The 24,321-nt window shown below is 42.0% G+C and overlaps 1 protein-coding gene across 1 annotated transcript in view; it reads right to left on the bottom strand.

Annotated features, from left to right (window-relative positions):
- efcc1 (EF-hand and coiled-coil domain containing 1) overlaps positions 1–24,321 on the bottom strand; it is a 74,845-nt gene that overhangs the window by 15,486 nt on the left and 35,038 nt on the right. The window contains exon 2 of the mRNA XM_078209684.1: positions 1,614–1,759. Within this exon, the coding sequence (XP_078065810.1) occupies positions 1,614–1,759 (146 nt within the window). The remainder of the gene's footprint in view (positions 1–1,613; positions 1,760–24,321) is intronic.

The raw sequence follows: 24,321 nt of genomic DNA, 5'->3' as shown, positions 1-24,321 counted from the left end.
TCCTTAATTCGCTATGGATGCATTACAAACACAAATGAATCAGACTTTGCTTAAACACAACAGAATAATGTGAAAATTGTTCAATTTCCCACGTGTCAAATATCTAAACTTATTTAAAATACATAAGTGAGTATTCCTTATAATTTGGAAAAAGGCAAATGTCAGGACTCAAAGATTATTCATCACAATTTTAAGTACTGTTGTTATAACTTATATGATGAAACACTCTGTGCATTCTACAGTCTCAAAACTTAGTAGCCGGAATTCTCCAATCTTGCTTGCCCAGCTATCGCTGCCAGCAAGAACGGAGAATTTGGAACTTAGCCGTTCACTGCAGCGGGACTGGAGAATCCCAGCTGCAGGCAAGGCCAGAGAATTCCGGCCATTGTATTAGGATCAAGGCCATTTCATTTCGAGACTGGGATCGGGATGATTTTATCCTTATTGCCTATTCTCCTGTCATCACAGGGGAGGCGCATATTTAGAGTTCAAGTAAAGCTTTCATTTGTCCAAAAGTTTAATGTTTTTCTCTCCCTCTCTTCAAAGGTTGAGGTTTGCAATCTTGCCGGTGCTCACCAGACCTGTGGGGGTAAACCCCAACATTAGGCTGACTGCTTTTTGGCTGGATTCTGACCCATGAGACCATCACGTCAGGTGCACCAGTCTATTGCAAGGTGCTGACAGTAGGGAGTGAGCATACACAGGAAATACTTTACAAGGTAGTACTCATGTTGTTATGTGCCAGGTATGGGATTATATTACGGAAGTTTTAGCGGTTAAAGCAACAGCACAACAACAGTAACAATAACAACAACCTGCCAATAACCTGTCAAATCTGCTGGACTGGAACTCTGCAGTGTGATGCTTTAGTCATGGTAACTGTGCTTGCATATTCTGCAGGGTAGCATCGAATGCATAAAAAAACAGAGAATAAATGGACAGACCACACAAATAAGAATTGTACTGTAGACTACTCCACTGAACTGAGTACGTATTTAGTTCCTAATATGTTGGACGGACGACCTGTTCTTGCATTGAAATGAGGAAGGCAAAGGGTGGGCCTAACAATCATGCTGTGGGAAACAGTCAGGCAGTACCATTACTCCATTGCTATTCAGGATGTCCATTCACAGGACATGTGCAGGCTAGCATCCTAATCTGAGAACACCCACAATAGAACAAAGGAGGATAAACCATCTCCTCAGATTTAGGCACTTGGAACAATACTGAAAAAAAAAACCTGGATAATGTACCTTCTTAAAGTATAAAATGACACTTGCCCAACAGTTTGTTGGTCAACTTGCCTGTGCCTGCTTCACAATCCTTTTCAGCTGCTGCAATAGGTTAGATAATAATATTGAATCTCTCAGAGCTGGATTTAATCCTGGCTCAGCCTAGTACGATGATAATCTCCATCCAAATGTGTGAATGAGGAACATTTAAAAAAAAACAATCATAAGTAACAGCAAGTAAAAGAACGAAAATAAAACTGAGATATTCAAATGAAATAAGGTAAATCAGGTAACTATAAAAAACAATTAAATGTAAAGTCATATAATGTAGAGCATGTTAGAGTTTCTAATTTACACCCCACATTTAGCAATTGCCCTTACTATTGTACACTGATGTTGCTGTATCTCCTGTTGGGGATCTACGCTCCTGGTGCGCAGGTAAACAACCCTTCCACTCACACGCCGTAAGAGGGGGCCTCCGTTCTTGATTGGTTGGCGAAAGGAATTGAAACTTCCTGACCTCTGACCTGCAAGAAAAAGAAGCAAATGTAAGAGCAAAAGAAGCAATCCCTTTTAAGATTACTTTGATCATCATTTTGGGAGCTTTTCTGCCCATATCTGTCCTTCTTTTGTAACTTATAAAATACACATATTCACCTAAATGCCTGACACCAGTAACCTCTATTCTAAACATGTTAAGGAAGAATTGGCTAACATCACTAAACCAAAAAGGTTGCTTAATTCACAATATTGTCACAATATTGTCATGAAATATGCTGTAGCCTCACGGATGATTAAACTGCCTTTTTGATATCTTTGTAGCCTTTAGCTTTTGTTCAGAAGGCTACCCGTTAGCATTGCTTGGTGATAACTCCCACAATTTAAAGTAAAAAATAAGTTGGCTGTTGAGCATCAGCATTTATTGATGAGGCATTGCTTATTGAAACTCATCCTGCATTACATGAAGAGCCAACCATTTTCACACTATGTTACACAATGCAACCCTTACTAAGAAATGCGTCATATAAACTGACAAACTAACTGCAACTGCATTATCTAAGGAAGCTTGAAGTTGTATAGGAGGGTGCATTGTATGTAAAAAGTAAAGACACCAAAGTCCCAGATGCCCATCGGCTGCTCTCTTCTTTGAGGGGGAGAGCCGACTGGTGATGATTTAACCCGGGGAGCACCACATATATACGTATCACGTTGCCCACAACATTATGTGATTCACCTTGGCAGAGGGACGAGAGTGGAGAGTCTGCTTTTCACCATCTGAAGTGAAAAAGTGGGAAACGGTGGGGGAGGGGGTGTAATCTTTTGGAGGTGCCATATAAGCATTTTGGCCAACCGTCCCATCTACCTTCCCTCGGGTGCCTGATCCCTCCCCACCCAAAAATCCCTGACCCACCTCTGGGTCCTCTGGGATCCATTATTCTCTTCTATTTCAGCCTGACTGCAGGCCCTGCAGCGTTCACTCCTGGGTTCTGGCACTGTTGGGACTGCTAGAGTTGCCAGCCAATCAGACCGGCTGGTTGCTCTCAAGGCAGGGCCTTCCTCCCACTGAGGGGCAGAAGTCCCAATTTCTGCCTGTTTAGGCTGCTTTCAGTGTGATACTGCCGCGGGGCAGTCTTTCGTAAAGTTGGTCAACTAACTTTTGTAGCGTGGATGTTGATGGGGGAGGGGAGGGGGGGGGTGATAATGAGGAAACACTTCCTGCCCCGTAAAATTCACCTCCTGGATTCCAAATCAGCTCGAGTAAATGTGTCCTCTTATTGACAGCTGTGAAAACCAGTGTTGATAGGAATTTGTACCATGCTAAATGGTCATCATCTGGTATTTAAAAAAGCAATTATTTCCAACCTTTTAAAAAAATTTATTTATAGACTCATGTTGTCAAGAAATAAATTATCAAGTGCTTCCGTGAGACAAAATTGCGTCTTTTCTCCTTCATGCGGAAGAGATTTGCTGAAGACTTTTCACAAAGTTTGTGGCGCTTTGAAAAGAACTTCTGGAGCCAAGAACCAGTGTGTGGCATTATATCCAGTGAACTTGGATCCTAACCTTCATTCAGATTAACTGTCAAAATTAAGCAATCTTTTCAACAACATTTATTCCAAAACCACAACACATATTTGTTTTGTACAATAACATAAAATTTTAAAAGGCATAATTGTTTTTAGTGGTTCTGCAAAGGATCATTGGCATAAGATGATGCCATTCTGCTGTCTTGATATGTCAAAGTCAACAATCTCATGGTAGTATTGCAGAATCCCTACAGTGCAGAAGGAGGTCATTCGGCCCATCGAGTCTGCACCGACTCTTTGACTGAGCGTCTTAACTTGGCCCACCCTCCCGTAACCCCATGCATTTACCCCGCTATTCCCCCTAACCCTCACATCTTGAACACTAATTAGGGGCAATATAGCATGGCCAATGCACCTAACCTACACATCTTTGGACTGTATGAGGAAAACGGAGCATCCATAGGAAACCCATGCAGACACGGGGAGAACATGCAAACCACATGGATACATTGATGTTTAAGATTATTTATTGAAGTTATACATTGGGTTAATCCACCAACTGTCTATAAAACACCTAAACTGGTCACATGCCTCAACTATTCTATGTTAACTAAACCCAATACTAATCACAACTTTTTGTCTGATCCTGCTTTACCTTGTAATATATCATTATAAATAAACAAAAAAAGTTATGTCTAAAGTACAATCCTTCTGTTGTTGGGTTCTACACCAAAGGGATTTTAAAAAATCTACAACACATATGTGATTCAAGTAACTCAAACCTTCAATGCAACGTTCTAATGCATAGTAAATAAGCAAAACAGTCACCAAATCTTTCCTGCAGTGAGAATCGCTCTAGGGAATTGTCTAAAAAGATAATCCTTTAGTAATAAGACAAAGATAGTGGAATGTGTGGTGAGAAAATAAAACCAAAATGACAAAAAGTACCATGGAGTGCTTTCACTTATCATCCATTACTGCAGCTGTCAGTCTGTTAAAGATTGTTAGAGGGGGGGACTCACCAGCAGAACCAAACAAGTGAACTCCAAAAACAGTAGGATCAATAAACCAGTGTTAGAAATTATTCGGTGGAAAATTATGAAGACTTCACACTGATTTGGAACTAATTAGAGGATAAAATGGTGCAGGTTGGAAGCTCAGACTTTAATGACTTGTTGCAATCCAGGAATGTTAAATAAATCTGGAATGTTCCAGCTCCTTCAGATTGAACGTCAAATGGAAGCACGGCGCGGTTGTTTGATATTTGCCTTTCGAGATTCAATGCTGAATGCTTATAAAGATATATTTAAAAATGGAGCACCAGAATGCAAAAAAAAGAGGATGGTGCAACAGGGAAACATGATAAGCATTGAGAAAAGATGTCACTATTTAAAAGGAAAATGACAGCAAGGAAAATTATGCAAATCCATTCACTGCTGCATGGAAACTGTACATGTCACATTGAGCCCTCCCTCAGTGTGCCCTTTGCAGTTTTGTCAGTGATGGCAATTTTGCTCGAGTGTCAACATTATTGCCTGCACTTTACAAAGTGAGGATGAGCACCAAAGCTGCCAAATCAGAATTGATTTTAAACTTAATTGCGTGTCACTAATAGTATAACACAAATACTTTAGGGTATTGGAACACACTTAACAGATCAAACTTATCTCCTTTTAGCAAAAAGTAATAGCAATTTTATACTGTCCATACTTTCTTGATATATCTTCACTTGTTTGTGGATGCTTAAGAACCGAGGAATGGCAAGGAATTTCAATGGTTAAAAACAAAAGTGGAAAACAAACTGATATCCGTGTCTTGGAACAATGAATTAACACATGGATCCAAAATTCATCTAGGTTCAAAGTGTTAATTTTGTACTTTCATGGCATTGTTTGAAAATGTCAGCCATTTAAATTGCTCTAACATTCCTCCTTTATTTACAAATGCCGTTGTTGTGTTCCTCGCAGAGCGGATCTAGTGCTAATTGCACGTTTCTCCTGTTTGCTCAGATGAGCCGCAGAACCAATCTAAACCTGTTGCAAGTGGCAGGTAATATATCATCTGTAAAACCTTTCCCGAGCAACCCAGTTCAAGTGTAAACAAACCCAATGGGCTGCACCAAGGATAATGTGGCAATACCCAGAGCTCATTTTGATGACGTTCAGAACCACTGCAGAAGCTGGTAATGTGTCAGAACTTAAGCAGAGTAGAGTGAGGTCGCCATAGTGAGAGACAAACATCTCTCTCATTCTTTTGTGAAGTCGAAGTAAGCTGCTTTAGGCTTTGAGATATATGTCAGAGAGAGTGAAAGAGTGCAAAGTGATAGGTTCTGAAATATTATCCATGACTAATTGTATTTTAATTAGATTGTATAAGGGCTTGAAACAGCAAAGTAGCAGCCAAATGCTATTAGGTTAAACCAATATTCTTCACTGTAGTTACAGTGATTCCTTTATAATAAGTAACTCTCTTGCTTGTTATTGGAAACCAGAAATTACTTGCAGAATTTAATAAGAACTCTGAGTAATTAATTACTGAAAAATATAAAACTCTCATGAAGAAATGTGCTCTTGATCTTGGGAAGCATGAAGGTACAATTTTGACAATAAGAAGTAAATCTGCGGCAATTGAATGACATAGCGGACGTGAATGCTGTATTTTCATTTGATACTGTGGATCGAATCCATGGATGAAATGGGTCTAAATAATTTTCTTCTTGGATTTGGAGATCAATTTCCCTCAGTCTAAAGTGCAAATAAAGCCTACGCCTTCAAATGCTTCAAAATTCCACTGACGTCTATTTGGAGGGATATAGAAATTCATGTTTGCCAAGACGCTTTTAGTAAAATGACTTTATCCAATAAATTTCATGGGTTCCCTTAGAGCATTAAATCGCCACCATCACGAAGCTGGCACTGATTATTAAGGTTTGGAAATCTCAATCCAATCTCTCCTAGAATAGCTTGTGTGTAAAAGGCAGAAAATCATTCAGTATTCTCCCAGTTTGAAGCTGTTACATTGACAAATCAAAGGGAAATTGTTTTGCATTTGACCGTGCAATTTCTGAATCGGAATACCCAACTTGGATTTTGGTTAACTGACGTTCAGAAGGGAATGGATTTTGAACGGATTAAAATTGGGCCTGATTATTAGGAAGCTGGAACAAAATGAAAAGTCAAGAATTGGATAAAAAAATTGCACTGAGGATTAGTGAGATGCAGATTATCCTAGCAGCAGGGTGAAACAGATACTTTGTTAAGGAAAGTGTGAACTAGCAGTCTAGGGACCTAGATCATAGCCATGTCCTGTTGCAAAAGCAGGGCTCTCTCAGAAAAATCAAGCTGTTGTACAAAATGGAAGTCATGATGTGGAGATGCCGGCGTTGGACTGGGGTAAACACAGTAAGAAGTCTCACAACACCAGGTTAAAGTCCAACAGGTTTATTTGGTACAAATAAACCTGTTGGACTTTAACCTGGTGTTGTGAGACTTCTTACTGTACAAAATGGAAGCAGAAGAATTGTCTAAGACCCGAGATGTTCTGCTCTAAACTAGAAGAAAAGTTTCCCAAAAGAAAGCTACAGGTTCCTGCGTGGTTATTATTTGCTGGATTTGGCTCAGTGTTAAAACCTTTGGGATGCTGTTTTGGGGATGGTACATTCGCGAAGTTTAGGAAAGTAGATAGTTTTGGATTGGGGGATAATTTAAGTATACTGTCTGGATGATCATTACTGTAGTTCATTGTAAATGTTCTTCTTTACTGTTGCTTTTCTTGTGTGTTTAAAGTTCAAGAAACATTTTGTTATTTGAATAATTTACAACAAGACTGACCCCTTTTCTCACCGGGTTTCATCTCTGTTCTCACATTTTTTCCAAATTGCAAAAATAAATACTTAAAAACCGCCACTGAAGTTTCCCTTCTGGGATTTGGGATGTCCTTTTACTGAACATCAGCGGAGTTCATTATACTGATAAAAAAAATTTTTAATCTTTTAATTTCTTTATCAAATGTGTACCATTTGGATTTAGGTATCCTCTCAAGATGGAAGAATTTGACTCATTTTATTGGATTTGAACTCTGAAGAATTTGACTTATTTTATTGGATTTAAAAGGATATTTTAGATCATTTTAAAAATGTTCTCAAAGGGATCATGAGAAACCCAGAAACCAGCATTTGTTCATCACTCAAACATACAAGGGTAAAGAAAAACCTTTGCCAATTGTCAGTCATCCTCTCACATTCATCCACTTTTCCCTTGTTGTATACTCTTTATTCCTTTTAAGCTGCAAGCATGCGAAACAAGCTGCAAACCACACACTTGCTATATATCCACTCTAAAATGCAATTGATGCTCTTCTCACAGTCATCAATTCAACTCATTTCTTCCGGATTACTTCTTGCAACTTGCAGAGGGGCTTCAGTTGACACTTCTGAAGATTGAAATTTGTAATTTTTCAATACCCACTACAAATGGACAAGATAACTACTTATGAGCGAAGGTTTGGAAAATCCACCCTTGTGACTTCCTCCACTTCCTTCATCGAACAATGTCAAATACTCAAGTTCCATTCATTTCATAATACTCTACCTGTGTTAGAGATAATGGAATCATGCTTATAAGCTCTCTGTAACCTGGACGCTGACTGCTGAAGATTAATCTACCAACTGAGAGCAACCTCCAGCTTGAAATTTTACAGCTTTTGCCACTGGGGAATGAAGATAATCTCAACTGGATGGGAACAGACAGACATTCCAGGAGAGACAGCCGCTTCTCACTCGAAAGATTTAACACAAGAGAGAATTCCAATGTAGCGGTTATAAATGCTTAAGCATCAGAGCTATTGCAAGAGAAACGTAAATTTGATGATTCTGGCAACATAACAAGACAAGAGCAGTCAATGTGGAAAGCAGATGGGTGAGATAGTCTCAACAGGTTTCCTTTCAAAGAAGGTTTCTTTAAAAGCTGCATTTAAGATAACCTAAAAGATTATTCAAAAGATTTGTTATAATCCTCAGAGAGACTGATAACTTACAAAAAACTACATTTAAACTCTGTTATTAGCTAAAAGGATAAAGTAACAAGATTTCACATTTTAAGACTTCTACTGTAACACCAGACTAAAAACACTATTGATTTAATACTATTTTTATATACTTTAAAGTTTAAAGTATTCTTAAACTTTCAACCACAGAACAGAACTGTTCCCTTTCTTACTTTTAGCACAATCAAAAAAAACATACTCTTCAGAAGTATATTTTACACTGCATCCATTTGAATCTCCCAGGAACAGTCCAAAATGATTCTTTGCTCCGGAGGGTTACTTCTGTTTTTTGCCTTCCTCAACTTGGTAACTTGTACTCCAGAATTGTACTTCACAGTCAGAGTACTACCGCAGATCCTCTCATTAATGCCATCTATGCAAACCTTCCAGATTCACTTTATCTTCTATAAATTTGATGATCTCAATCTGACTGCGAGCCACCACCCACATTTCGGTCCAGTGAACCCTTGTGATTTCTGGCCTCTAACTGCTCTGGCTTTCTTCTGGATTCTGGCAAACTAACTTGTCTATGATATTCACTGATATTTTAAGAAAGTCTGTAGATAGCCCATGACTCCCTTTGTACCCTTCCCATCTCAAATGCTATCACCATGGCAATTTGAGTCACATTGGCCCAGTGTTGGGTTAGAAATTTTTAAAAAATTAATCTTACAGGATGTGAGCTTCAGTGGGCCAGTATTTATTGCCTATCCCTAACTGCCCTCCATTTCAGAGTGCATTTTGAGAGTCAACCACATTGCTGTGGGTCTGGAGACACATGTAGGCCAAATGTAGGTGTTTCACTGAGCGTGGCAACAAGGAGCCCTGGTAAGATTGAACCCAATGCGATTCAAGGAGAAAACTCTTCACTGACGGTGGCACAGTGGTTAGCACTGCTGCCTCACAGCGCCAGGGACCTGGGTTCAATTCCGGTCTTGGGTGACTGTGCGGAGTTTGCACGTTCTCCTCATGTCAGCATGGGTTTCCTTCGGGTGCTCCGGTTTCTTAACACAATCCAAAGATGTGCGGGTTAGGTTGATTGGCTATGCTAAATTGCCCCTTAGTGTCAGGGGGATTTGGAGGGTAAATATATGGGGTTAGGACGATAGGACCTGGGTGGGATTGTTGTCGGTGCAGGCTTGATGGGCCAATTGGCCTCCTTCTGCACTGTAGATTATATGATTCCATGATGCTATGAATAGAGTCATAACTAGCATAAAGAAAAGCACTGTGGTTGTTGGAAACCAATAACATAAGCCCAGGGTAGCGTTGCAGGAGTTCCTCAGTGACCTAGGCCCAACCTTCTTCAGCTGCTTCATCAATGACCCTCCCTCAATCATAAGGTTTGAAGTGTGGATGCTTGTAGAAATTACACAATGTTCAGTACTGTACCAGACTCCTCAGATACTGAAGCAGTCCATGTCCATATGCAGCAAGATCTGGGCAACATTCAGGCTTGGGCTGATAAGTGCTAAGCAACATTTGCACTGCACAAGTGTCAGGCAATGACCATCTCCAACAAGAGAAAATGTAATCTTTTGCATTCAATGGCATTAGCATTGCTGAATCTCCCACCATCAGCGTCCTGTGGTTCTCACTGACCAGAAATTTAACTGGACCAACCATATGAATATTGTGGCTACAACAGCAGGTCAGAGGTTGGGAATTTTGTGGTGAGGAGCTTACTTTCTTATTCCCGAAGGCACAAATCAGGAGTGTGGTGGAATTCTCTTCACTTGCCTGGATGAATGCAGCTCCAACGACACTCAAGAAGCAGTCCACCTGATCGGCACACAATCCACATCTCAAATATGCAGGCCCTCCAATACCACCACACAATGGTAGCAATGTATACAATCTACAGATATACTGAGTCAACCTGTCGAGACTTCTTCGACAGCAACTTCCAAAACTGTAACATCTATCACTTACACAGACCAAGGCAACAGACACATGGGAACACTGCCACCTGCAAGTTCCTCTGCAAGCCACACAGCATTCTGGTAGGAATCTTCCAGGCCCCCACCCCATGGTGGATTTTACCGTGGCGGAGACGGTTCACTATTAGCCACTGGCAGGATCTTCTGGTCTCGCTGAAGTCTATGGCGTTTTGCATGGCTCACCCATCTCACCGCTAGGGAACTCAATGCAGGAGTCAACCTCAGCGAGACCAGAAGATCCCACTGGCGGGAAGGGCCAGAAAGTCTCACCCAGTGACTTGGAACACTATCACCATTCCATCACTGGGGAAAAAGACCTGGAACTGCCCTCCTAACAGCACAGTGAGTGTACCAACACCACATGGAGGTTGGTTCACCACCACCTTCTCAAGGGCAACTAGGGATGGGCAACAAATGCTGACCTTATCAACAACACTCACATCCCATGCAAGAATGAAAAAGGGATATGATTCTAAAAGGAATGCAGTAGCGGAGGAAACTATGCTGTACGTGCATAAATTATTGAAGATGACAGGGCAGCTTGAGAAAGTGGTTAATGAACTATGTGGGATCCTTGGCTTTTTAAATAGAGGCGTAAAGTACAAAAGCAAGAATGTTGTGGTGAACATTTATTTAAAACGGATTCAACCTCAACTGGAGCAGTGTCTAATTCTGAACACCACACTTTAGGAAAGATATGAAGGCATTCGAGAGTGTGCAAAAGATTTACAATAATATTTCCAAGGAAGAGGAATTTCAATTACATTGGTCGACTGGAGAGACTGGGGCTGTCCTCCTGAGAGAAGAGAAGAATGAGAGGAGATTGAATAGCAATATTGAAAATCATGAGGGGTATGGAACAGAGTGGGTCGTGAGAAATTGTTTTCATTGGTGGAAGGGTTGAGAACCAGAGAACACCAATTTAAGAAAAGAACCAAAGACAATATGAGGAAAAACATTTTTTACAGAGTGAGCGGTTAGGATCTGGAATGCACTGCCTGAGGGTGCGGTGGAGACAGATTCAATTATGGCTTTCAAAAGGGAACTGGATAATTGTCTGAAGAGAAGACAATTGCAGGGCTACAGGCAAAATGCCGAGTAGTGGGAAGAGCCGAATTGCTCTTGCAGAGAGCTAGCATGGATTCAAAAGGCCAAATGGACTCCTTCTTTGTTACAACCAACCTCAGATCCTAAAATTCTAAACTATTTAGCTATAGTTTGCTTTTCGCCATAGTGTAGCAAAATCCAAGACACACATAAAAAAATATAGAACAATATTTTCTAAAGTACAAGAGAAAGTTGTCCAGCTACCAGAAAAGGACATAAATCACTGCAGTATATACGTACGTGGCAAAGGCATTAGTTTTCCAGCAGAGCTTAAAGAAATTAGCACAGAGAAAATAATTGGACCTCCAATAGAATGGCAACTGAGTCGTATTGCTATTCCACTTAAAGTTACTTACCTGGAAATCCAGGCGATCCTTCTGACTCAGACCGAGTGAGATTGGCGTTGTGCAGTGCGCTCCCGGGGCTGACGGTCAAGGGTAACTGAGTCACAGGTATGTTTGTAGGTCATGACCCCTTTATTTTAATGGCACTAGCTGCTGTAAACCAGGTATGTTTAAAGGTCCAACCATGTTTAAATGTCTTTGACAAACCAGGGAGAAGGCAAGTTTAGGATTTGCTGACTGGGGGAGAGAGCTCAGGGGAAGGGGGAATTGGGGGTTGGGGGGGGGGGGATTGGGAGGTAGGGGAGTCCATAGAGACAAGGCTCGGGGGATCATTCCTGGGTGGGTAGAGGGGTGTGTGGGATAGTCCCATGGTTGATGGGGGTGGGGGAGTCCCGTGGGGGCTTTGAAAGGTAGGGAAGAGGGGTTGATCATCAGTACAATAGTTATCCAGAAGCTAGAAGTGGTTTTAATTCTTCTAAATTTTCCTAGGTAACTATTGATGTAACACAGTCAGAACCATCTGAAGTTTGCAATTTAGAATTAATTATCGGATGGTTCCCAGTGCAGGGCAATTACCCAGAGAAAGTCGAAGTTCCCGGGCAATTGCCATGCAATCTTTATCTGGGAACCTCTGGTGTGAGGGATTCCCCAGCGCATCTTTGGAATGACCCCCAGATATTACTGCCCTGGGGGTTGGTGGTTACAACCCATGGTCTTTTCCTAAACATTGTAACCTGGAAAACTGTAAAATCTTCACTTTTTTAAATGAACAATAAAACAAATTAAAAAGTCAGACCGGAGTCAAACTCTTGTACGAATAAGATTTGGATTTGCCGATTATATAATTTCTCTAGTAATCAGGGGATAATTAGAACATGGAGGGGTATAAACTTTAGGTGGAGAGTTTGCAGGCATGGGGATTGCAAAGTGTGATTATCACATGTCCTATCAATGCGATGTAGATAGCAGGCAAGCTTTATGCTGCCTTTTCATCTGCTTTATTGGGGCTTGCAGCCCTATTGCTAAATGTGCTGCTGACTGGCTCCCAAAGCCCAGGTTCATGTGACGCTACTATCAGCTAAAGCTAGCCTTTAGTTCTGAAACAGGAGTTTCCGTTCTGGCTGCTGCAATAGACTTTCTCAGTGGGAAGAATGAGGAGGAATGGAGTAGCAGACCAAAGACCAGGTTTCCAGGTTCTTTGATGCAGTGCTGGAAGCCTTGATGCTTGAGGTGGAGAGGTTGGGGGGAGGTCACGTTTCTGCAGGGGGCCTGGAGGCTGTCCAGACACACACTTTGAAGAAAATGCAAGCAGACAGCCATGGAGGCCAATGCAAGGAGGCCTGCCCAGAGGACCTGGTTGCAATGCAGCAGGAAGTTGCTAACTGGAAACGGGCTTCCACCCCAGGGAGTAGTTGGAAGCAGACACAGAAGCTTTTGAGTGCTGAAGGCGCTGGTTAAAAATTTTGTCTTGGTGCTCTGGGACTTCATTCCAGTTGTTTTATTTGATATTCAGCCATCTAGCCCTCACCCCTTCATTTCCCTTCAATTCCCATACACTCCCCATGTCCCATCTATGCCAACACATGCCCAGCTATGCACCCCCATGCCCATTCATACCCTCCATGCCAACCTATGCCTCTCCACCCACCCTCAAGCCTCATTATGCATTCTTGGCTGAGAACCCAGAAATCCATTTGTCTGTTGAAGCAGTTGCCCAAAAGGGAAAATATTGCTTAATTGACAGCTCTTTCTCTTAGATCTATTTTGTCAATTGCACAGTTTATTTACACAAGATAAAGAGGTGTCAAATGCTTGTGGTTTCTGCTACAGGCATTTTAAAGGTCTCACTGATAGTCAATTTTATAGGGCTGCAGTAAAAGCAGTTCTTTTAAAGATTATGAATGAATGACTGTTTTAAAGCTTTTCCACACTTGCCATTGTTAATGCCTGGTTCATTGGTTCCTGGGCAGAGTGTATCCTGGGTGAATGGGCATGGCAGTGCCATAAATAGCTATGAAGGATATAAGGGACCATTGGTGATGGATGGAGAGGTGCAGGTTGGCATAGAGGATATGAGAGGCTCCTGGCCATTTTTAACATTCACCAGCTCCATCACTGATGCACAGTGGTAGCAGTGTGTACCATCTATAAGATACAAAGCAGCAACTTGCCAAAGCTCCTTCAATAGAAGCTTCCAAACTCATGACTTTTACCACTTAGAAGGACAAGATTTTGATTTGATTTGATTTATTATTGTCACATGTATTAACTTACAGTGAGAAGTATTATTTCTTGCGCGCTATACAGACAAAACATACCGTTCATAGAGAAGGAAATGAGAGAATGCAGAATGTAGTGTTACAGTCATAGCTAGGGTGTAGAGAAAGATCAACTTAACGCAAGGTAAGTCCATTCAAAAGTCTGACAGCAGCACGGAAGAAGCTGTTCTTGAATCGGTCGGTACGTGACCTCAGACTTTTGTATCTTTTTCCCGAAGGAAGAAGGTGGAAGAGAGAATGTCCGGGGTGTGTGGGGTCCTTAATTATGCTGGCTGCTTTGCCAAGGCAGCAGGAAGTGTAGACAGAGTCAATGGAGGCTGGTGTGCGTGATAAGATTGGGCTACATTCAAGACCTTTTGTAGTTTCTTGTGGTCTGGGGCAGAGTAGGAGCCATACCAAGCTGTGATATAACCAGAAAGAATGCTTTCTATGGTGCATCTGTAAAGGTTAGCGAGAGTCGTAGCTGACATCTGAAGGATAGCAGCTGCCTGGGAACACCACCACCTACAAGTTCACCTCCAAGTCACACACCAAGTCAAGGAGATCTCCAACTATCCAGCAACAATGATGTCATCAGATGTAATAAGCAACCAATCACGTTGCAATATTTTCACAGGCAGCAAACCAGGAAGTGAAATACACTGATTATTTTTCACTTTTAATTATGTTTTAAACAGAGAATGAATAAATGAATGGGAGACACTCATGAAATTACTTTAGAGACTGAACCAAACATTTTAAAAAAAATAGATCTTAAAAATACTCAGAACTGTTTTAATCGTAATGGAGAAATTGACATTCCACAAATATTAAATTAGTATTTCATGGCTATTGAGGCTGCACTGAAGCAATTATGAATTTAATTCACTGTTAAAGTCCAGCTACACCTCATTTAACGAAGGATAACTTTTACAGGGTTTTTACCCATGAGACTAATAATGCAAAAGGGCAAGTTTTCATCAGTTCAGTGATTTCTAATTGATTGCAATCTGAGATACTTTAATAGCATGCACTATGGAACCACTGACTGCAACTTCTGGATTTCCTTGCTAACTGCACATGCGCCGACACCAGAAGTATTTATCCATTTCAGAGGAGTAAAGATGGCAAACATTCCAAGGCCTTGATTAACTCTGCAGCCTCCATAAATTTGTAAAGTATACTTTCTCACAGCAGAAGCAATAATACTTCTTTGGGGTTTATGGCGGCAATTCTGTAGCAAGAGTAATATTGAAAATCAGATGACGGTGGTTCACCTTATTTTAGTATGACCCTGAAAACAATGGCTGGAATTCTCCGGTTATTCATGCCAGCGGATTTTTCCAGTCCCACCGGCAGTGCACCGCCGCCCGCCAGTTTCCCACTGGTGTTGGGTGACGTCAATGGGAATTCCCATTGACAATGGCAGGATCAGAGAATCCCGCCGCTAGCAAACAACGCGCCACCTCCCACTGGTGGGAAACACGCAGCTAGGAGGCCGGAGAACCTCACCCAATATCTGGATGTGTCTTTACTTTAGGAGAAGCGTAATGAATCAAGTTAACACTATTTCTGCCTGAGGGAGTCTTCACACCAAAGAAAACATGTAGCTTGGCACATGTGTGATCGTGTGCATATGAAGTTAGCTTAGACTGTAAAACCGAAGTGGTATACACTGGCAATCCTTGTTCTAAAATGAGTAGTGGGACCATGTATAATTATTTATTTTTGCAGAATGCAGGATGTGGATGAATCAGTTCAAGTGAATTGAAGAAGCACAAATTGGGTAAAAAGAGTAATGGAAATGTTCAATGAATTGCAATAATCCCTTTTTACATCTTCTATCTCTCAAACCGAGCCAGGTCTGTGAACTCCCAGTGGCTCACTAATCCCCATTTGGATGTGACTGAATATAACTCTTCAACTCAACTCAACAATATTTAAAACTCAAACTTTGTGCAACATCATTTTTATATTTCATAGCCGTGCATTTTGAAATCAGGAAGGAAAATTCAGTAATAAAGTTGTTAAATGTTAAAATATAACCAGTTTGGAATCTGAGACAGGTTCTTGCAATATTTTAGTCAGCCACTCGGCCTATTTGATCCAGCTCTGTCATTTAATAAGATCACGGCTTGTGATTGTGGCCTCAACTCCACTTTTCCGCCTACCCTTGATGTTAGTCAAGAATTTATCTACATCTGCCTTAAAAATATTCAAATGACCCCGACTCCACAACTCTCTTATCTTTAAACGGAGCCTCCAAATAAGGAGAAACATCCTTTCAGGATCCACCCTGTCGAGTCCCTTCAGGATCTTATATTTTTCAAAATGATCACATCTCATTCTTCTAAACTCAGATGGATATGGGCCCAGCCTGTTCAACCTTCCTTTGTAAGATAACAACCCACCTAGGTATCAGTTGAGTGAACCTTCTCTTCTCATGCATTTCTTAAATAAGGAGATCGAAACTGTATACAGTACTCCAGGTGTAGTCTCACCAATATCCTGTACAACTGCAGCAAACCATTCCTACTTTCATATTCCATTCCTCTTGCAATAAACAACAATATTCCACTTGTCTTTCTGATCACTTGCTTTATCTGCATATCAACCTTTTGTGATGTGTACACTGACACTCAGATCCCTCTGTACCTCAGAGTTCTGCAATCTCTCTCCATTTGAATAATGAGCTGTAACTTCCGAGGAAGTGGCCCTTTGAAAGCACTTACTTTAAAATCCTGGCCATCGTATCTCACCCAACCTTCTTACTCAGGCTGAGCGAAATCTGGGTAGTGCAGCACATCCCCAGGGCCTAGCATCAAAGGGCTGTAGGATTGAAGGGAAGTAAATACATCCTGCCCCTTTGTTATGGCATTAGCTGCAGCAAATCGGGCAAGTTTAAAGGTCCAGCCAGGTTTAAAGGTCTTTGACAAAGCAAGTGTCAGGTCGGGTCTTGGATGGGAGGGTCGGGTTGGCCCCCAGGTGGGTGGTCGGGTTGGCCCTCAGGTGGGGTAGTTGGGTTGGGTCTCAGGAGGGAGGGGTCAGGTCAGATCGCACCTCGTGGAATATTGGGTCAGGCCTTGGGGGACGTAGGAGTGAAAGTCGGGCCTGACAGTGTGGGGTGAATGAGTTGGTCAGGGGTTTGTGTAGAGGGAAGTAGTCAGGGATGAGGAGCGTCCCTGGGTAGTCGGAAGTGTGTGGTTGACCTTGTGCAAGTCAGTGGGTCTGTGCAATGATTACCCAGAAGATAGAAGAAGTTTCAATCCTCTAATGCTTTCTGGTTAATGATTGAGTGAACACAGCTGGGAGTCATTTTCACATTTTCAGATGGTTCCCAATGCAGGGCAATTGCCCAGAAGAAGTTTGCACTTCCGGGCAATTGCCAAGCAAACCCTGCCTGTGAACATCCGGATGCGGGAGAAGGGTTCCCCAGTACTTTTGCAGTACATCCGCAGATAGAACGCTCTGGAGCAGTATGCTGCTTTTCTATTCTTTCTGCCAAAGTGGAGAAGTTTACATTTTCTTTCATTATACTCCATTTGTCTTTTTTTTTTGTCCACTCGCGTAACCTACCTACATCCCTCTGCAGACTCCTTGGGCGAGATTCTCTGGCCTCTCAGCCACATGTTTCCCGCCGATGAGAGGGGGAACGTTGTTTGCCAGAGGCAGGATTCTCCGGTCCCGCTGCTGTCAATGGGAATTCCCATTGACGTCACCCTACGTTAGTGGGAAACCTGTGGGCGGGGGTGCGTTGCTGGCGGGACCGGAGAATCCCGCCGGCGTGAATGGCCAGAGAATTCCGGCCCTTATGTCCTCATCACAATTTACTTTCCTACCTTTCTTTGTGTATTCAAAACATTTCCCAATGTTTCAAATAGTATCATTCCCCTTCCTGATGCTTTTATATTCCTACATGGAAACCACTAACTGATAAACCACCCTGATTTGCACTATCTCACTTCACTTGTGAATTAATACACGCAAGTTAATTTCCTCTACAGTTTAATGGGAAATAAGTAAGATACATTGCTGTTGAGAAGTAAAACATGAAAAGGGGATTAGTATAATTCAGACGCTATTGCCATTATACTTAGACTCTAGTTACTTGTTCAAATAACGTAAGGGCTGCCTTTGAAGTTTTTTGATGCCGTGATCCCTTTCCTTCTGATAGCTTAGCTGTATGACAGTGTTTTTTGAACATTTAAAGTGGCTAGCACAGCTATTGAAGGAGCTTTTGTTCAGTAACCAAACTTGCAAACCTTGGCTAACAAGTGGACTTCAGGTTAACTGAATTTTCTGTAGTTTTATTGACTGAGTGGCCAGACTGGAGGAAAATGAATTGGGAGTTTTATTTTTAGATTAATAGATGGATGAAATAATTTTCTGCTTAAGGATTTAACAATGCTGCAACTTTAATCAGTGGCAACAAAAATAACTTGTATTTGTAGAGACTTTAACATTGGCCAATGTCCCAAGGAATTGTGCAGGAGTGTAATCAGGCAAAAGTTTACACTTGCTATAGTGACCAAGTGGTTAATGAGGTATGTTTAATAAGGGTGTTAAAGGATAAAAGAGGTTTGGAGGTAGAGGGAGGGACTGCTACAAAGTGTATACCACTCTAAATCCAACCAACAAACAAAGAAAACAGACGGCAGAGATTTTGAAAGCCTTGAATGAATGCTTTAGACCTGAGCGAACGTTATGTATGAATGCTATGTATTCAACACTGAATCTCAAGTTGAAAATGAGACCATTGAACAGCACTTGACTGCTTTAACACATCTTGCAGAATCATGTGAATTCAGACAGCTAAGAAATGACCTGAGTTAAAATCAAATAGTGAACACGACCCTGCAGTGACAGAAAGTCCACTAAAAGAGGAGAAACTGATGCTAAAGAAAGTGATTGATGTGTGTCGAAATGCAGAAGTTGTGAAACTTCAGATAGAGCGCATATGTGTGGCAGAGCAGATACTGGTGAATAAAAGCAAATAACTGCGGATGCTGGAATCTGAAACCAAAAGAGAAAATGCTGGAAAATCTCAGCTGATCTGGCAGCATCTGTAAGGAGAGAAAAGAGCTGACATTTCGAGTCCAGATGACCCTTTGTCAAAGCTAAAAGGGATAGAAAGTGGAAGATATTTATACTGCAGGATGAGGGGATGAAAGATGACTCATAGCCACAGAAACAAGGGGGAAGGCTGCTAATGGCAGTCCATAGAGAGAATAGAAGGTGTGAATGGCCAAACGGCAGAGAAGCCGAAATCAGAGGGTAAATTGTGACTGATGAAGATGTGGGGGTAGGGGGAAGATGGGTGGGAGAGAGGTAAAATTGAGAATTACATAATAAGCCAGAACTGAGCTAACCAGTATCACTGCACAGAACCCCCCCCCCCCCCCCCCACCCCCTCCCCACTTCATATGTGATGTTTGCATAACCCTTAGGTAAAGTACGGCAATCCATTTTTAAACAGTTAGACAGTGCAGGGACAGTCAATGAACACTAAACAGATTATTGATTTTTTTTTGTCTGATTTTTTCCCCCCAGGAAAGTCACTTTTTCCTTCAGGGTATTAATGCAATTTAAGAATGTCTGTCACATATGTAATCAGCTTCAGTATGGTTGTTTTGTTTGCCCCCTAGCAGAGCTGTTCTTCTCTGCTATCTCGTAGCAGTCAAAATGCGACTGGCACCCAACTGTGGGCCTCCTGTCACAAGCACTCCCAATTTCCATAGCAATCTCCAATAATTCAATGGAAAGGCATTGTTACATTTAGCCCATGTAACATGAGCAATGATGAGAAGCAATTGAATATTTATGAGGACATTATGATAAAGTATATTGTACCATTAGGCATTGACTGTTTAAATCTATATACTTAAAATTTATGAATGCAGGAATTATATAATTACGTATCAAGTTGGTATTAGTTTTAAAATTCTGCAAAAAGCACAGTTATTTATTATACTAATTAAATATTCTGATTCAGGAACTAAGCCAAACAACCTGAAATTAGACAGAACTCAAAGCAGGATTTTAGAAAAAAAATTAAGCTTGATAATCAGAGAATCCCTACAGTGCAGATGAGACCATTTGGCCCATCGAGTCTGTACCAACTTGCTGACAGATTATCTTACCCAGGTCCACCCCCACCCTATCCCCGTAACCTCGCTAATCCCCCTAACCTCTTGGGACACCAAGGGACAATTTAGCATTGCCAATCCACCTAACCTGCACATCTTTGGACTGTAGGAGGAAACTGGAGGACTCGGATGAAGCCCACGTAGACACGGGGAGAACACGCAAACTCCATACCCAAGGCCAGAAACGAACCCGGGTCCCTGGAGCTGTGAGGCAGCAGTGCTAACCACTGTGCCACCATGCTGCCTAATCCTTATAGATTTCTTTGAGGAGGTGCTAGATCTGGGCTAAGTTCAGTACCTGAACTTCTGGAAAGCCTTTGATCTGGTGGAGTGAATTGCCCACACTTTAGAGAAGCTGTCCGATTGCCTCTCCGATTTCAATGGAATGAAAGTCATGCAGGTTATACAATGGGTACTTGATCAGGTCCACCAGATCATCACTCATTTGGTGAGAACAAGAATCTAACTCATGACTTTGAATGCCACATTTCATTAAAGCTGGAATTGGTATTTGCAACTTCAAGATTGTGTACACGAACTGTCACAAGCCTAACATTTAAAATTGTTAAGGTACGTGGAATGTTTCATTGAGTTAAAAGTAGGTTCAACCTGCTAACTGTAGATTCCAAACTGTGTACTCTACAGTTTTTCTGTAACATCTGCCAGAGGTAGGGTTTAACTCTAATCCACAATCTCTGAGACAACCTCGCAAATATAATATCTGCACTCTGTGTCGTTAAGCACAAAGGCGAGCTGCTTGGGAAAGAGGGGAGACAATGAAGCAGCATCTCTCTGTTTTCTCAAGTTAAAGCCTAATTACAATTGACCGAACTGCTTAACTATTCCTCGAAATGGTTCCACTGCTGAACGTGGTAACCATAGTGAAGTACTTTGGTAATGCAAACAGGGAGAAAGCACAAAGCATCAGTATAGTTTCTCTGAAAATATACTATTGTTAGGCGAACTTCTATTTTCAGGCCCGACCTCTGGTTAGAAAGCCAGTGGAAACATCATCATAATCCAGGCTATATTTTCTGACTAGGTTCACATTACAAACAAGTGTAGTTTAGGCAAATGCATTTGGAAAAGTGAGTGAGGATCCATTTTACAGGATCTTTTTGTATTTCTCTCATTTCCCTCCCAAGTTCGAGGGACTTACAAATTCCTCCCTGATACAAATAACCTGTCAAATTATCAAATCATTTAATTCACATTCAGTACTGGATGAGCAGAAATTTCCTCCAATTAATTATGGGGAAGATTGAAGCCATTGTTTTCAGTACCCACTCCAAAATCTGTACCCTAACTACGACTCCGTCCCTCTCCCTGGCAACCGTCTGAGATTAGGCTTGTCTGTTTACGATCCTGACATGACTGAGCTTCCTATGTCATATTTGTGCCATCTCCTTGTCATCCATTTGCACATCATCGAATCTCTATACTGCAGAAGGAGGCCATTCGGCCCATCGAGCCTGCACCCGCAACAATCCCATCAACCCAATTAACCCAACCCTCACATCTTTAGAGTGTGGGAGGAAACCGGAGCACCCGGAGGAAATCCACGCAGACACAAGGAGAATGTGCAAACTCCACACTGATGGTAACCTGAGGCTAGAATTAAACCCGGATCCCTGGCGCTGTGCGGCGACAGTGCTAACCCAACCTGCCGCCCCCTCCATAACATCTCTTGACATCACCTGTCTCAGCTCATCTGGTGCTGAAACCCTCATCCATACCTTCATTACCTCTAGATTTGACTATTCCAACGCACTCATGGCTGGTCTCTATCCTCTGTAAACTTGAAGGCATTCAAAACGCTACTGCCCATGTCTTAACTCACAGTCAGTCCTGTTCCCCTACCACCCCTGTGCCCACTGACCTACATTAACTCCTGGTTAAGCAACACCATGATTTTAAAAATCACATCCTTGTTTCCAAATCCCTCCATGGCCTTGTCCCCAAATCCCTCCATGGCCTTGTCCTCCTCTATCTCTGCAATTTCCTCTAACTCCACAAGATTGTATGGTAGCACAATATGGTGGCATGGTGGCACAATGGTTAGCACTGCTGCCTCACAATGCCAGGGACCTGGGTTCGATTCCCGGCTTGGGTCACTGTCTGTGCGGAGTCTGCACGATCTCCCCGTGTCTGCGTGGGTTTCCTCCGGGTGCTCCGATTTCCTCCCACAATCCGAAAGACATGCTGGCTAGGTGCATTGCCATGCTGAATTCTCCCTCAGTGTACCCGAACAGGCACCGGAGTGTGGTGACCAAGGGATTTTCACTGTAACTTCATTGCAGTGTTAATGTAAGCCTACTTGTGACACTAATACTTAACTTTAACCCTCCAAGATAGCCGTGTGCCTCTAATTCCAGCCTCTCGTGTATTCCCAATCATAGTTGCTCCCTCATTGGTGACCCTGCCTTTAGTTGTCAAGGTCCCAGACTCTAGAATTTCCTCCCTACACCAGGCTGCCTCTCTACCTCACTTTGCTTCTTTAAAACACTCCTTAAAATCTATCTTGTTGGTCATCTGACCTAATATCTCCTGATGTGGCTTGGTGCCATACAGAGTTTTATAATGGTCCTGTGAAGTGTCTTATGATTTTTTTTACATTAAAGGTGCTATATAAATACATAATTTTGTTGTTATCTGATGATAAGCATGATTCTTCATGGGAATCCCCCTTTTATTCCCGTTTTTGAAGGAAAACGCAGAAGAACCACACATGGATTCCTGGCAGATCCATCCATTATTCCACAAGTGGCATCTCTGCAGCTGCATCAACGGACAGAGGAACACAATCCTGCTTTGTCAAAGGATTAGTCAATGTGGTGGCTCTGAGGTTGACCAACTCTATCTGAAGACCCTGTGGGGAAACTTGCTTTAAAACCCCTGGATCAGGAAGCACCAAAATGCAGGGCTGTGCTATCAGCCGCATGGACACCTGCATAAAATGCAGAACAGGCCAGTACTGCAATTGGCAGCAAGTGTGAGCTGCAGCCTCAGTTTCATTTTGATGGCTTCCACTTCCGAGGCTGCTATGCTGGCTTAAAGGGAGAGTCCCTTATTGCAGTGGTTATTACAGCCACCCACCTCCCAGCCATGCTTTCTAGCACCATCTTCATTTCACCCACACTTAAATGAGATTGGGGCCTGCTGTTCATTGCTCCACCCTGTGGCCATCACACTGGATCACATTGGATCCGGCGTACCCAGGGATGTTTGTCATGATCATTGAGGGGATGGCAGAAACCCATGGTGACAGCAGCCCAGATTATTTTTGTTTGCTTTGGAGGAGTGCTCCTGTTCCTCCAGGCCCAACAAAAATCATTTCAAACTTTTTCCTCCTGGGCTTCATTGCCAATGAACCTGGTCAAAAGGTGCACAGCCCATGCTCCAACCAGTTTTCTCACAAAACATTCTAGGAGTAGCATTGAACCCCAGTTTGAAGATTAAAAGAGGTCTACTGCTTGCAATAGGCATGCACTTTGGCTGCCTGGCAGTTGGCCTCTCTAACAATGGCACCGTGTCTTTGTTGGTGTTAATGGGGCAGTTACCTCCTGTTAAATCCAATTCAAACAAGTTAAACATTCACCGCTATACTTTGAACTTAGTAATTCTAGGCATGCATATGCGGGAAAATGGAATAGATGGATACAATGGTACATTTAGATGAAAGAAGATGAGGAGGCTCGAGTGGAACATAAAACCCAACATGGATTAGTTGGGCTGAATGGCCTGCTTCTGTGGCCGTACAGCTGACACAATCCTTTGTTTGTTGTGGTCAAAATATCTAAGCTTCAGTTTAGTTTCCTGTAAGTGGAGAGGAATGCAATTTTCTTCCAACCTTTGGATGTTCTTGATCTTGTAGCCAGGGGTGTGGACTTGAGAAAATAGATGGTTATTATCTCAGGTTTATATAATACAAATCATACACACTCGTGTAAAATTCGAGTTTCTAAGACTAAATTTTGAGGCAAAAAGTAGGGGGTCAATTTTTATATAGGAGCAATATTTGAAAGGGTTGAAGCCCACCCTCTCCCATCGCCTCACTATGGCAGAGTTGACAGGAGGGAGACTGCTCCAGCCAACCTCGCCCCCCAAAAGTAACGCAAAAGGAGCCAAAAAGTATTTTTATTATTGAATTTTTTATTTACAAATAAGCAACCTCCACGGAGACAGGTTCCAATTTATGTACATTAAATTCATCAAATTTATTAA

Source organism: Mustelus asterias, chromosome 3 (genome assembly GCF_964213995.1).
Source record: "Mustelus asterias chromosome 3, sMusAst1.hap1.1, whole genome shotgun sequence".
Taxonomy (NCBI): Eukaryota; Metazoa; Chordata; class Chondrichthyes; order Carcharhiniformes; family Triakidae; genus Mustelus; species Mustelus asterias.
The sequence above is the reverse complement of the archived record's forward strand: the minus strand, read 5'-3'. Positions and strand labels throughout refer to the sequence as shown.